This window comes from Streptopelia decaocto, assembly GCF_964273445.1.
Source record: "Streptopelia decaocto genome assembly, chromosome: 13".
Classification (NCBI taxonomy): Eukaryota; Metazoa; Chordata; class Aves; order Columbiformes; family Columbidae; genus Streptopelia; species Streptopelia decaocto.
The window spans coordinates 1,952,002-1,966,960 of record NC_138668.1 but is presented as its reverse complement, the minus strand read 5'-3'; the positions used below and the strand labels follow the sequence as shown (position 1 = coordinate 1,966,960).

At 48.6% G+C, this 14,959-nt stretch overlaps 1 protein-coding gene across 2 annotated transcripts in view; it reads left to right on the top strand.

Annotated features, from left to right (window-relative positions):
* Positions 1-8,033, top strand: part of INTS1 (integrator complex subunit 1) — a 28,993-nt gene extending 20,960 nt beyond the window's left edge. For both annotated transcript variants that reach the window (XM_082064877.1, XM_082064876.1), the window contains exons 36-47: positions 794-881; positions 1,467-1,693; positions 2,545-2,668; positions 3,167-3,300; positions 3,681-3,873; positions 4,138-4,265; positions 4,750-4,862; positions 5,441-5,554; positions 6,435-6,505; positions 7,026-7,117; positions 7,234-7,343; positions 7,426-8,033. In XM_082064877.1, the coding sequence (XP_081921003.1) occupies positions 794-881; positions 1,467-1,693; positions 2,545-2,668; positions 3,167-3,300; positions 3,681-3,873; positions 4,138-4,265; positions 4,750-4,862; positions 5,441-5,554; positions 6,435-6,505; positions 7,026-7,117; positions 7,234-7,343; positions 7,426-7,541 (1,510 nt within the window). In that variant the 3' untranslated portion in view covers positions 7,542-8,033. The remainder of the gene's footprint in view (positions 1-793; positions 882-1,466; positions 1,694-2,544; positions 2,669-3,166; positions 3,301-3,680; positions 3,874-4,137; positions 4,266-4,749; positions 4,863-5,440; positions 5,555-6,434; positions 6,506-7,025; positions 7,118-7,233; positions 7,344-7,425) is intronic.
* Positions 8,034-14,959: the final 6,926 nt, after the last annotated feature.

Here is a 14,959-nt window from a genome sequence, read left to right as displayed (position 1 = left end):
CGCTGGGTAATCCATCTAGCATTGTCCTTGTTAATAATCTTTATGAACGTGGGGTTTGAAAGATGGCTTGGATAGCAAACTGGCGGCGGTGTCTGTACCTGGGCAGGCTCTGCTGGATCTTTTGCTTCTACTAAATGCCGTTACCAATCTTTCTCTAACCCCCTTCCTGGCATCAGGCTTCCAGTTCTGATCTCTGGAGCAGCCCTGGCTCTCAACTTCTATACATTGCTCTCAAATACTGAAGCACCACTATAGCAGTATCTTGCTTAAACTCATTACACTTATGGACCAGGAAATGCTAACACCTAATAGGTGTAACGCAAGACATGACTAAATTAGCAATACTTCTAAAGCTGGCAGTATTTCAGCTTGCTTATTATTTTATTATTGATCTATTGCTCACTAACAATTCATTAGTCTCTGCAATCCAGGATAACAGCCAGGATCTTCTGTACAATGGGCCAGTAAGATCACTGGTCTGATTGTACCAATTATTTGTGTTGACGACAAACTTCTGGTCTTGTGGTGCAAGACTCCACGTAGCTGCCACACTCCTGCTGAATGGCACTTGTTCAGCTCTGTACCCTGTGCCATGCTTATTGCAACAAATATTTAGTCACAATCTGGGAACAGAACCAAACCCCTTCTTGGGACTTAATGGATCCTATTTTTATATTTGCAGATGTTTCTTCACAGTACTTGTGATGTTTAGAGACACTACCTTGTGTTTGCGTGCTGCCTGAGGGCTGCGTTGACTCTAATTGTGAATCTGTCTTCTTTTGTCATCTTGCAGGTTTGACCCAACTGCATCCTTGGATTTCTTGTGGGCCTGTATTCACATTCCTCGGATCTGGCAGGGAAGGGATCAAAGGACTCCTCAGGTAGTGGTTCAGTTCTTCCAAGATTCCTCTCTGGTTGGAGTGAGAGGCGATGCTTTCACACTGCCTGATTGTTCCCCTGGCCCAAGAGGTGGCTGGAGTGACACAGGCGCAACATGCCAAGTTTGCTGCCTGTACCTCAGCTGGTTACTTCGCTGCTCTGTGTTATGTATTACAGTGGCAATCTGGAGTCCAAAAAGCTGACATGAACGCACAGAAGTTTTCCCACTTGGCATTTCCTCTGCAGCAGTTGCCACAATATTTGATAAATGTCTAGGCACAGGCTACAGTGGTGAGCAAGGTAGAACCCAGTGGGGGATAATTCCCATTTCACCAATAAAAGGAGTTTACATCTCTTCCTTGAATTATGGTTTCTGAGTTGGAAGTAAATGAGTTCAGAAGCAGAAGAGGGGTAAAGAGATTTCATTTGGGGCTGTGGTGCCTGCTTTCAGAGCTCTAGATCTGGGACTATTCTTAAGTCTACTCCTAAGAAATGCTCTGTTCCAGTTGGGGAAGGTGTGACTAGGAGGAACTAAGGATCTGGGGATTCAGCTTGGATTCATTTTGAGTGTTCTCTTGCATTTACAGAAGCGCCGTGAGGAATTCGTGCTCCACCTAAAGGCATCAGAATTGATCAGCATGGTGGAGCTGATCCTGGCTGAAGCAGAAACCAGATACCAGAACACAGAAGAGGCCTCGTGCACACTCATCCAGTCTCGACTGCCTTTGTTGCTCAGTTGTTCTCATGGGGACGTTGAGAGCATCAAAAAAGTAACGGAGTATCTGACCGGCTGTATCCAGCAGTGGGGAAGCAGGTGGGGTTGAAAATGGGGAGCACTATCTACTCTAACTGTAGTTACTTGTCATTTTAAGTGGTACTTGGACTAGGAAGGGGACTTTAAAGGGGGCATCTCAAGGCTCTTTTGCTTTTAGATCTTCAGGACAAAATGCTTGCCATGTGTGGGGGTTTTTTTGATTGTTTTTTTTAAGTCAGTGTTTATTTTAAATTACTAGTTCCTAATGTGGGATTTCTTGCCTACTCGTCCTTTGAATTACTGTTTATAACACATTCTTCTTCCAACCATTATGATTTTGTTTTAAAGCTGAATGGAGACTAGATTGTTTCCTAACAGCTGTGTTAGCACTGTGAGAAGAACAGGAAGAAGGTGCATTTGTGGCAGTGAAACAAACTGACCTAATCCTAACCTTGCTTGTGGTGGTGTTAGAAAAGATATTGAGTGATCTCCACTGCCGTTTCACTGCAGGGCCTCCCAGCACAGCCTGTGCCAGGGGCCCGGGGAGGGCAGGTGTGTAGAGAACAGGCTGGTTAGTCTGAGCAGTTGTGCTTCAGGCTGCTCTTCCAGTTGGGATGGGGATGACTGTGAGTACCACGTGCAGGAACTCTTCACTGGAGATGTAAGCTGAGCTTTCTTCTCCTGTGCCCCTTTGTAACTGCAGTTTTCCGACTCCAAATGGCCTAACGATGGACCCCTGTAGACTCTGAATAATTTGAATAGCTCAAAAGAAGCAAAGCCTGAAAAAACACTGATTCACATTAGTGGTAGCTGCTCTTTTACACAATCTGCTACTGATCTGATGGGTCTGGGATATTTGCTGGTTGAACTAACATGGTAACCAGTGGCTGACCTCTCCCTTTTTCCTTCAGCTCTGTGGGAAAATGCTGCCAGGACCTTCTGCTTCAGATGTACCTGCAGCTACCTGAGCTCCTTGTGCCTTTGCCTGAGATGCTTCTCACCAGTGAAGGAGCCAGAGACAGCAGCACTTGCAAGGTAAAGTTAGCGGCATAGGAAAGCCACTTTCTAGTTGTGTGCCTGGATGGATGGTGGATGGTGGAGGCGGTGGATGCCGCCTTCATGCCCAGTCTAAAAGGAGAGGAATGGCAGAAGCTTCCTGGCTCATTTTGGTTTATTTACCTTACTCTTCTATTGCCGCTTCCCTGTCTGCAGTCTCAGGAGCAGAGTGCTCAGGTGTAGTTTATTTTGCAATGTCCTTCTGTAAAATAGTATAAGCTCCACAAGCTTCTGTGTGCCAAAAGCTTCTGTAAAGCACAAGTGTGCAGGCGTCTGATCCTGCTTTGATGTCTGTAGGGACTGTGGACTTCAGATCTTCTGCCAGCTGGAATGTTGCTTCTGCTCGCAGATTCTACCTGAAAATAATTCCTATTAACCCCATCTGTAGCTGGAAAGGAATTGAGAAATGCTGCTGAAGAGCCAGGGGCTTGATTGCGCTTTAAACTTCTTAACTGTTGCTCATTACTTTTCTTCTAGCTGGATGCCCTGGTTCACAGATTCATTAACCTCCTCGCAGACACCAGTGACTCCAAGTCATCAGAAAGCCGCGTGTGGGACGCCAACATGGCCTGCAGGAAGCTGGCTGTGGCTCATCCCATCCTGCTGCTTAGGTACCGCTCTCGCCTTTCACCCTCTGTTTGGCTGCCGTTCATGGAAAAGCATCTGCCCTTCTCCTAGAAGGGGAACAAATTTCAGCGGTCATGGTGATTGTGACAGAATCCACATTCATGTACGAAAGTAAATTAAAAATGCAGCTAAGTCATATCTCTTATAATGAGGCAACACCTCTTCTGGCTCCGTGCCTGTCTGGAAACAGTCCTCGTGGAGACCAGAGAACAGAATATGGGTGGGAATTGGCAGCTGCTGATTCTATGGGTACAGGGGTCAAATCCAGAACCCTGGGAGAGGAGAAGGGATGCTTCCTTCCAGGAACTGAGGTGTGTTTCTAGGAAGAGGCTAGATCTGGATTTTCTTCTGTTTGGTATTTCAGGCACTTGCCAATGATTGCGGCACTGCTGCATGGCCGTGTTCACCTCAATTTCCAGGAGTTCAGGCAACAGAACCACTTGACCTTCTTCATCCACGTCCTGGGGATCTTGGAGCTGCTCCAGCCGCAGGTCTTCCAGAATGAGCACCAGGCGGCACTATGGGACTGTCTCCTGTCCTTCATCCGGCTGCTGCTGGTAGGAAAGTCCCTGCTCTCCATCAATGTGTGGGCTGCCAGCAGACAGAGGGAGAAACTCATGTAGCGCAGGGCTAGCCCAGCTCTCTCCCATTTGAAGGGAAAACCTTCATATAACCGAGAACAAGAAAGTATCAGGTACCTTGGAGAGCTTAAAGAGAAGGCAGGAGATCAAAAAGCTACTCCCTGATTCGCAGAGGTGCAGGACGGTGCAGCGCATCACTGCTTTTATTGTTAACTCTCATCTTTCTTGATCCTTTCTCAGAACTACAGAAAATCCTCACGGCACTTGGCTGCCTTCATCAGCAAGTTCGTCCAGTTTATCCACAAGTACATCACATGCAATGCCCAGGCAGCTGTCTCCTTCCTGCAGAAGCACTCGGATCCACTCCAGTAAGCGTCCTGTTACCCCATGGTCAGCTCATGGAGAGCTTGCACAGTCAGGCTGCCATGAGCTAATCTGACCAAAGACATCACGAGGATGTGACAAAATAGCAATTAATGTGGCACTTTTTCACCTTTAGCTGCTTTAAATCTTTATTGAGATGAGCAGCATATCGCTTTTTATAGGTGAAAACTGAGCCCAAGGAAGTGAGATGATGATTTTAACTCACATAATGGTCTAAATCTCCTATTGAGGTATTGTAGTGCCCTGCTGTCATTTCCAGAGGCCAGCGGGAGGGGCTTGTCCCTGAGCAGTGGCTGCAAGGTCCCACCTGCAGATATGGGGAAAAATGCATTTGAGTTCCAGTTATGATGAAAGGAAAAAAATCTTGTTTCTGCTTCTGAGAAACTATTTGTTTTAGCGTATATACATATGCGCTGTTGCTTGTCGTTGTGCTCTTATTGAAAGCTAAACATGCCGTCTCTTCCCCAGTGACCTGTCGGCAGACAACAGTGACCTCGCAATGCTGAAGTCCCTCCTGGCTGGGCTGAGCCTGCCTAGTAAGACCGGCATCTTGGACAGGGGCTCTGATGAAGAGAAGGATGGTGAGTCTGAGTGGAGTAAGAGTTATCCCAGCTGGTGAACCTGCTGTATGTTTTGGAGCACAGATGCTTTTATGGGCTCTACGCTGTGCTCATTCTTCTCTTAACAGCCCAAAGAAAGGGTATTTAGAGTTGAGAGTAGCGCTTGTCTACTCAGCAGTTTGGAACCAGTATCTGGGATGGGTTAATTTGTTTTCCTGTCAGTGATATCACTACTGGAGCAGAAGAGCAGCTCTTAAGAAGGGCGAGTCTCGTTGTGGATTCTGTCTTCCTCAGCCACACTTCAGGACTGACCTGTCGAGAGACCCTAAGGGTACATCCACTTCTCCACTGTTTTCTTTACAACTTGCATGGGAAAGTTACTCAGTATTAAAACAGCTCAGGAAAGTTCCTTCCCTTTGTATCTGAGGGGTACCAGAAGTTGTGGTGAGACTAGAGACAATATGAGAGCCAGGAATTGTATTATAATTTTTCTGGTCAGCTCGTGATACACCACTGGACTGGTAGGGAACACTGGACCTGTCTCCATGTTAAAACCACACGGACTGTCAAGAGTGACCTGTTCTTTCTCTGCCTCCCAGATGAAGCAGCAGCTGGCTCTCTCCCCCTTGTCAGCGTGTCTCTCTTCACTCCTCTCACACCAGCTGAAATGGCCCCATATATGAAGAGGCTTTCTAGAGGCCAAACGGTTGAGGGTAAGTGAGGACCTGCAGAGCTGTACAAATGCAGACAGATGCCAACACTGTTACTTATCTGACAGCTACAGGGTAGTTTCCTGTTTCAGTCTTGTGTTTGGAAGCCTCCAGCAGTTAGGATGTGGTTTTGTTTTGGATGAATTTGTCTACAACCTTCTGTGATTCTGTGACAGAGGCTTCCTATGATGCTGTTATCATTTAGCTCAGTAGTGCTGCAAATGCCTCTGCTTTGGGGCTCTTCAAGGATCTTGCAAGTGCTCTGGGAGATAGTTTGAGTAATTCAAGGAGCACTGTGGTTCTCATCAATCCAGGTCTGGAGTGCTGATAGGAATGTCATTTTTTTAATGATATAAAAAAACCAAACAGATGAGAAGCAGGATTTCATCAGAAATCCTTAAGTGGCTTTCATGGAAGAAAAACATGTTAACCTGGCATATGGGAACAACATCTTTCCTCTCCAAAGGTCTTCTGATACCATAGGTGTCCTGTGTTCAGCCTGAAGTCAAGGTATTGGGGTGACAGGTTTCCTTCCACACTAGAAATAGGTGGAAGAATTGCCTCGACACTATTTTTAAGGAGGCTTTCTGTGAAGATCTTTCAGATATAGAAGATGATGTTCTGGAATTGCAACCTCACACCCCACTCCCTCCCCTGCCTATGGCACGACAGTGCTGGTGACCTCTGCCTGGGCAGGGTGCGATGTGCTGATCTGGCACGTGACCTACCTGTTCTCATCCTTTTTGAAGGATGCCTTTGTTGCCCTTGCTCTGTGTGCAGGTGGAAAAACTTGACTGCTTGGGAGGTGGGATTCGTAGGGAAAAAGATCCTTTGCTGGATTAGTGAATTTTAGCCACGCCTTTCAACCTGTGTCTTCCCCCAGACATCCTGGAGGTGCTCACAGACATTGATGAGATGTCCAGACGGAGGCCAGAAATTCTCTCCTTTTTCGCTGTGAGTATTAATGTCTCAAAGTGCCACTGGAAGGAAGAAATTCTTTATACCAGTGTCGCACAGCCAGCTGAAGTACTGCCCTTCCTCTGCTTTTTGTGTGGTTGTTGCAGCATTTCAGGAGAAATTTAACTTCAGTTAGTCCCTCTGACAGCAGTATCTACTCCCCTACCATCTTCTCTTCATTGCATACTGGATCATCATCCACTTCTCTGTCTGTCAGAGGAAGAATTAACCCTCTGCCCTCTTCCCAGTGTTGGGGCGAGGAGAGAGCAGAACAGCTCTGAAAGCAGTGGAGCCTAAGGGGAAACTCAGCTGTCCCATGTGGAATAAGGTTACAGAAGGGTACTTTAAAGTATTCAAAACAAGAATAATCCTTCTTACAGACAGGGATTTCCTGGCTCAGCCAGTACCTGCGGGACGTGTGCTGGGCTGGATTGGTGCTGAGGGGCAGTAATATAAGTCTGAGGAGTTTGTGCTCCCTGGATGGCACTCGGATCCTAATCTGTGCATCTTCTCCCAGACAAACCTACAGAAGCTGATGAGTTCATCAGAGGAGTCCTGCCGAAATCTGGCCTTCAGCCTGGCTTTGCGCTCCATCCAGAACAACCCCAGGTGAGAACTGCCGGAACGCAGGCTGTCCCGAGTCACTCATGGGTGCTGGCTGCCTGTCTTGCACGCCTGTTGATGGTGATCTGGACGCTACTGACACTGTTGTGTTTTACTCCCAGCATTGCTGCAGATTTCCTTCCCACCTTCATGTACTGCCTTGGCAGCCGAGACTTTGAGGTGGTGCAGACAGCGCTGAGGAACCTGCCTGAATACACCCTCCTTTGCCAAGGTACGGTGGTATTTGCCACCTTTGGTGCATGTTTGGCCTCGCGAAGGTCAGAGCTGGGCTCAGCCGTCTTTCCCTTTCCCAGAGCACGCAGCGGTGTTACTGCACAGAGCCTTCCTGGTGGGGATGTACGGCCAGATCGACACCAGCTCTCAGATTTCAGAGGCCTTGAAGGTTCTGCACATGGAGGCCACGATATGAGCGTGTGCTTCTGGGAGCTCCACTTCCAGAGGAATTCATTTGACTGGACTTATTGGCTGCATTGAAGCCCTGGAAGATGATGTGTATTTCATCCTGTGTGCTGGTGGATCAAAGAGGTGATGTAGCAGGCCAGACTGTGTTGGAAAAGGAGAGATGACTGAAGATCAGAAAGGGGCAAGGATTGATCTGTCTGGCTAAGACGCCATTATTGTGGGAGAAAAATCTCCTGAACATTGTGCCAAACAGGGACCACTTCCTTTGTGGGGTCTTGGGGCAGTGGCTGTCGGTTTGTTGTCTGTTCGGGGTGTTTCTTTGTCTCTCCAAGAAGGCAGAGCTGCTGGGAGAGACGAAGGGAGCGCTGACCCTTGTGCTTGGGTCTCTGCACTCTCTGTGTTGGAGGGAACATGCAGATCTGGGCAGGGGGAGACTCCACTTTGTTTGCTGGAGGTGGGTGGGATTTTTGTTTTTTAATTAAAATTGTCTTTGTTTCCATTGTGCCTTTCTCTGCTCTGTGCTGCCTTGGGTGTAGCTTGACATCCCTCTCTTCCCGTTCTTTGGCCTCTTGTAATTCTAGACAAAACATGCCTGGAAGACCTGGCATGGCCAAACGCCATCGTGGCCTTTTACAGGATGTGCAGGAAATGGAAGAGGTTTCGAAGGGTCAGTGGGGTGTAATAGATGAGTTTGGTCAGCACCAGGACAACTTCTAAGAGGTTCCTTAGGAAACTTTTCTTTAAAAAAATATAAAGTGAACTGCTTGGTACATCTGCAAAGATCCCAGCAGCTGGCCGCTGTCAGTGGAGTCTCCGAACAAGCAGCTGGGTTTCCTCTTTGGGATCTGCCGGTTCCTCCCTCTTCTGACCACTGCTCTCTGGTCCTTATCTGCTGATAGGGGTGATGGCTTATTTGCCAACTGTCGTTTGAGGACAAAAAAGGAGGCATCTTCCTTCCCTCTACTCCAGAGAAATAGCTGCTGCATGTACTCATTCTCCAGTCTCACTTAATTCTAGTCACCAGTTCGCTTCTACATCATTTGTCTCTATTCCTCTGGCACTCCACTTGTACTCTAAGGACAACAATCCTGGAGGAATTTTATAGATAGTTGTAAATAAGTCTGCATGTCCTTGCTGGTGGCAGGGGTGGTTGTGACCTCCTGGGTGGCCGGGTGGAGAGAGATGATCCGTTCTGGCCAACGCGGAGCGCCACAGCCGAGCGCTTCTGCTAATGGGTCAAAATGCGAATGAATGGCTGGCTGGCTTTGGAGAGGGAGGAGAAAAGGGAGCGATCTGAATCTCCCATCAGCTGTAAGTAGCCTTGCCCTTAAATAAAGAGATTAGAGCCATCACTTAAGGGTGCAACATGCGCTTTTCCTTGGCAGCATCTGCTTTGTATCTGGAGCCAGCAATTAGCTACATATAAATTCTGTGGAGGAACAGCTGACAAAGATCAAGTCAAGGAAATGGTTTTCCTGAGGGGCTCAGTGACAGCAGGATTAATGCTGGTCTAAGGGCTTCCCAGTGAGATTACTGACTCCTCTTACCTTAGTCTCTTATCAGACATCATTAAGGTAACTGCTCAGTGTGTCAGAGCAGGGACGTGGTTCTTTCGGTGCTGCTGTGGGCTGAGCACAACTGGGAACTTGTTGGACTGGCCAGGAAAGGGCTTTGCACAGGACTTTGAATCAAGGAGCGAGGAACGTGTCTCACGACTGTTACCATGCAAAGGCAGCGGGTCAAAACAACAGAGCGGTGCTTTGGTGAAGATCCTCCCTGCAGGTGGGTCTTTCCGGAAATCCCGCATCAGGGCTGCAGCTAGAAACATTTACAGGCAAAACAAGTTGTATGGTTGGCCCAGATTCTGCTGTGTCCATGCCTGCTGTGAGCAGAGCAGCTCCAGGAGGCCGCGTTTGGAGGTACAGGGGGTGCTTGGATGTTGGCAGAACTACCTAATGACCTCAGACCAGGAGGGCCAGGCTCGGCAGGGCAGTGTGAAGAGACGTGCCTTAGAAGGTGGAAGGAGCACCTCTTTAGCAGCAGCAGCATCTTTTGGGAGATAAGGAAATGGATTCAGAGGGAGGGAATGTGGGTGGAAGTTACTGGGCCTTCTCATAGATCTCCCAGTACAAAACCCACCATTTATGATTTGTTGATCTCTCTCCTTTTTGCTGTGTTGAAGGTTCCTACGACACATTTGCTCTGCTGTCACCCTCTGCTCGGACCCAGTGGAGCTGAGCAGGTTGCCCTGGCTTGAAGCACGTCACCGAAACCAGATCAGGGCTGAGAAAGGGGACTGTCACAGGGCGCCCAGCTGTGCAGAGACAGCTGGGGGCAGGAGCCCGTCCCTCCTGTCTGCAAAGGCAGCGTGACAGCTCTAAAACAGCAGCAGCGTTACTGATGCCCTGACACCCGCCCGCCTTCTAATCCGGGCTCTGTAGCTTTCATCTCTGCCTGGCTGAGCACCTTCTCTCCTCCCATCGCTGCTGAGCTGACAGCGTTCTCCTTCACGGGTCTCCTGGGCTCTTCCTGAGGCCTGGGGCCATCTCCTCTGTCTTCAAGGAGAGCTGGTGCCTTGCTCAGAAGAGGAGCAGTGAGGAGGTTTGCAGGGTCATTCCTGGCCAAGCCTGTGGTGCCCCCATGACTCACCCAGTGGAAATCACTTCTCTCATCCGCGTTCCAGACAACACATCCCAACGTGGTGCGGACTCACTGCTCCTCTCAAAGCCCAGCTGCTTCCCCACAGAGGTGACCAAGTCCCACCTCCGTTCCCTGCAAGCATCAAGGGTCACAAATCCCCTGCAAGCACCTCTTGTGATGGTTTCCCACTGCAAATTATTTCTCTTTGCTACAAAGATCAAATGTTTTTATGACCCATGATCAAAACATGTTTTTATGGCACAGATGTGGCAGCCTCAGGAGGGAGATGGACACTTGTCCAGCATGCACATGATGGACCTTCTCTGCCATGGCTGTGCACAAGTGGGCATCTCTACCCTGACCGTACCACGTTCCACCAGGCCTGGTGTGGCTGGGAATGTGACCTCCCACATGTACCGATGCCCTGGAGCAGGGATGCGGCTGTTTGACCCAGCTCAGGGCAGCGTTGTGCATCCTGGGAACGGCGAGGGCTGTCCTGGAGCACCACACGCGTTTGGTGCTGAGCAGGACGTGACTAACCGGGGAGGTGCCTGCGTGTCCTGACTCAGCAGCAGCTGCCTCCGGCCATGCCTGATGTTGGGGAGCTGTAAAAGCCCCAGCACCTGAGCTCAGAGGCAAATCTGCCCGACCCACTACGTCAACAGCGGAAACGCTGGGAGAGGTCCACAGGTAACAGCCAACAAACGGGATTTCATGGTTAAAGGCATCAATGTTTTGCCAGCCACTAGAAAAGAGGAAAGGTAGAGAAGGAGAAGCCAGCCTTTGCAAGGAGCAGCATGCAAGAAATCTCACGCGATAAAGGGAGAGGAAACCTCCATCTCCATTACTTATTGTCTTTGTGTAAGTGTGGGATGTGGAGTCTATTCCTGGGACTGTTCACTGGGCCCCACCATCCTCTTCCTCCAGCCACCCTCACCGGTGACCTCGGTCGGCGACAAACACAATCCCAGCCCTGCCTGCCCTCAGTTAACTCTCTTCTGGCCATTCCGCAGTTCAGGACACGGTGATTCATGCTGAACTCGAGTCCTTTGCTAAAACTAAAAACAGTAAGACTTTTGTTAGCTTTGGGCGTATTAAAGCCAGCCTCACACCAGCTGAATAGCTTGGCTTCTATAGAGACAGCATTTTATAGAATCATAGAGCATCCCAAGTTGGAAGGGACCCACAAGGATCATCGAGTCCAACTCCCCTTTGCCTAAGGCAGACGGGTTTATAAATCTCTGTATTGCCTCTCCATGCATTTAGATAATATAGGGCTTGTACTTTCTCCCTCTTTTAAATTCAAGAGACCTTTATTATAATATATCTTCCTGTCCTCTGTAGCTGGTGGTGTCTTGCCTTTGGCATTACCGTGTTTGCATGGACAGCATCTCTAACACAAGAAGATAGTGGGCAAAAGAATGTCAAGACCCCCAGCAACAATTAAAAAATTCATTCAGCTACAATAGGCGAGTCATCGCTGGGTAATTATTAAGCTTTTAAATTGCTAATTGTCTTATTAGCACTAAAACAATTATGCAAATAATGGAAAACATACCATAAGAGTAATAAAATTAACTCCCTTTCTCTTTCTCTCTTATTTTAACCAATCATGAGATTTAAAATCTAAAATGATGCTTATGGTTTTGCTCTCCAGGGTTTATTGGGAGCTCTTTGAAGACGAGCGAGACCTCTAAGGGTGCTCAGCACAGGGTGAGTAGGACACCTTGAACCCCATTCACCACGAATCATCTTGCAGGGTGTGTAGTGCCAGCACACCAAACTGTCCCCCTGTCCTGCACCCACGGGGACACACGGGTGCTGGTGGCTTTGGAGCACCACGCAGTGGTCACACTGCTGGGCCAGGACTGCAGAGAGAGTTTGAATTTTGTACTATCATAGATTTACTATGGGAGCCCCCATTCTCCCCCAAATAAACCATGTGGTGCTTCTCCTTTGGTCTGGCTGACAACAAGGCAATTTGTGGTTTTTCACATCAGTTCAGCACAAAAGAGGAGAGTTCTGGCTTTTAAAGGTATGCAGTTCAAAGACTTTATTACTATCAAGTCAGTAACTTGAGGTACGAGCCAGGCTCTCTTCTGGGTGAGGTTCCAGCTGGATTTCAGAGATCAGCATTAAGCTGAAGGCCAAGCAAGTGTCTTCGTGTTCCTGTGAAATGAGAACAAGACCTCGTTTACACCCACCGGCAGGACTTATTCATGTCCACAATGAGCTTGGAGGAGGAGAAGTGCTTCTTTGCTTCAGCACGTTACCATAGTTAATCACTAACAGATATTACTGTGTTTCCAGGCTTTAAACTCTGCTCCGCTGATAACACGCAGCATTTCAAAGCAGCTCCTGCTCCAGGGTGGGTCCTGCTCCCATGGTGATGCCGTGTGAGATACGGGTCACTTCACCTCATCTCGTGATCCAAACAGGTTTTGATTGGCAAAATTCACCTTCACTTTTACTTTCTGATAAGAGCGGTGAAGTCTGTGGCTCCCAGAGGGAGAGTTCTGCCATGGTAGTGCACAGATCGGACATCACCACCTCTTCAGCTTCCTTGGAAGAGGAGGGCAGGTCATCTTCTGAAACAAACCCGGTCCCCTTGGAGAGCTGCTTTTAGCTCTCTGAGACTCTCTGGTCACCCACCAAGCAGCTCTTTGTGGCCTCTTCATTTTTTCCTTCTCACCTGGGGTGTAGGATGCAGCACGTGAGCGTTTTCCCATCCTTGCTGCCTAGAAATAACGTTGACATTCACCTCCAGCCTGTCCCTCACCTCAGTGCTCTGGGGACAGGAAAGCTGGCGGGTGATCTTGCCAGCAGGCAGGAGGGACAACAAGAGACAGAAACTTGTTTCTTTTTTGATGTGACATGTGTTATACCTGGGGTGACAGGACACACTTTGCTCTGATGCTCACTGCTTTTGGTCCTTTGAGGCTTTAGGATAATAGTTTTACCATTTATGAGCTGCTCAGAGGCATGTGTCATGGACAGATTTACCGAAGCGCCTCTTTCTGTAGCTTCACATTTCACTTTCATCTGCTTTCAGTGGAAACTCATGTTCAGACTTGAATTTTTTAATAGCGTTTTCTCTGCTACTTTGCAGGTCCAACGAGCCGGACGCCGAGGAGGGGCGGGCACCATGCGGAAGCGTTTCTGTGTGAGTAGCTGTGAACTTGCTGGGGTTTTCTTTCCCCTTTCCGTCTCTGTGGAGTCAGCCTGGCTGCCCTCTGGGAATAGTGAGCTGATCAGGCATGTTACTGATGAGGCGCCTCATTTTTCCTTCTCGTTTTGAATCCCTCGGTTTAATACAAGCCATTGGCATGGGGTGTATGAGAGCTCTTGGCTATGACACACACTTCCTACTGTTGGGAGTGAACAGCCCTGCGTACGGCCTGCAGCGAAATTACGGACTAGCTCAATTTGATCAGCTGATTTCCCACAATAGTTAAAAGATGTGATCTTTATTATGTCACACTGCCTTATGAGAAAAACTGCATCACTTGATTCTCAGCTTCATGAGGCTGGATGTTGTCTGATGTAAGGATTGACCCTTTCTCCCTCCCTCAGGTCTTCAAGCTAACAAACACTGGTTGTTTTTCTTTGGGCTTTAGGGTTGTCCTAGTTATGTATTTAAGTTTTTTCTACTAGCAGTAAAGTCCAGGCTGCTGCACATGGGAACCAGGATAAATTTAAGAGATAATGGCAGTGATCCCTACTAGTCATAGTCATAGCAACCGTCAGGAAGCACTCCGCATTCCTCCTTTCCAGTTTGGTAGCTAGGAAAGAGAGCTGAAAAGGACTGTGGAAGTGAAAGAAGTGTCTGGAAGCAGAGAAGAAGAAATCAGTCCATGTCTGTGGACTGCTGTGCTCCAACAAGCTCCCAAACACACCTCGGGAAGGGGGCTAGAGGAGCAGGCTCTGCACTCGCAGGACACGCTCTGCTCCGTGAGCCGGCGGTGCCTCACGGCTGCGAATTTTCCCCGGCAGCACTGAGCGCAGGGAAGGTCCATGAAATGGGCTGAGGACGTATGAGGCTTCTCTATGGAAAAGATGTAAAAAGGAAAAATACAATCCAGAGCAAGGCTTTGCTGGCATCATCCCACGAGGAACCTCTGGGAGAACAGTGGTTGCGGGTAACGCGGGCAGCCTCACAGGCTCCCTGCCCACCCCCTTCCTCCCTCTGGTGTGGGTTGATTTACCTGTGGGTGCATTAAAGACCCATCATAGCTGTAAACTCCCATGGAGCTCTCCTTAATCACCAACTAAGAACACAGCACAAGTGGCTGATGCCTGTATTTGGAAAAGCCATTATTGCGCCGGCCGTAATGCTGCATTAGCAAACTCCTTCAGTGATGTCGTTTTAATCACCTTTGCGTCTACTGTGGACCTGATTCTTCTTGAAAGGAGCTTGGAGCATGGAGGGGGTTGGTCTCTTCTCCCAAGTAGCAAGTGATAGGACAAGAGGAAATGGCTTCAAGTTGCCAGGGGAGGTTTAGATTAGGAAAGATTTCTTTACGGAAAGGATTGTGAAGCACTGGAACAGGCTGCCCAGGGCAGTGGTGGAGTCACCATCCTTGTAGGGGTTTAAAAGACGCATAGATGAGGCTCTTAGGGACATGGTTTAGGGCTATATTTAGGTTATGGTTGGACTCGATGATCTTAAGGGTCTCTTCCAACTGAAGTATTTCTATGATTCCAACCTAACCTTCTCTCGGGATGTGCAGCTTGGAGCCAGCAACTAGTAGTTTATTATTCTGGTGCCTGCAAGCCTGGACGCCT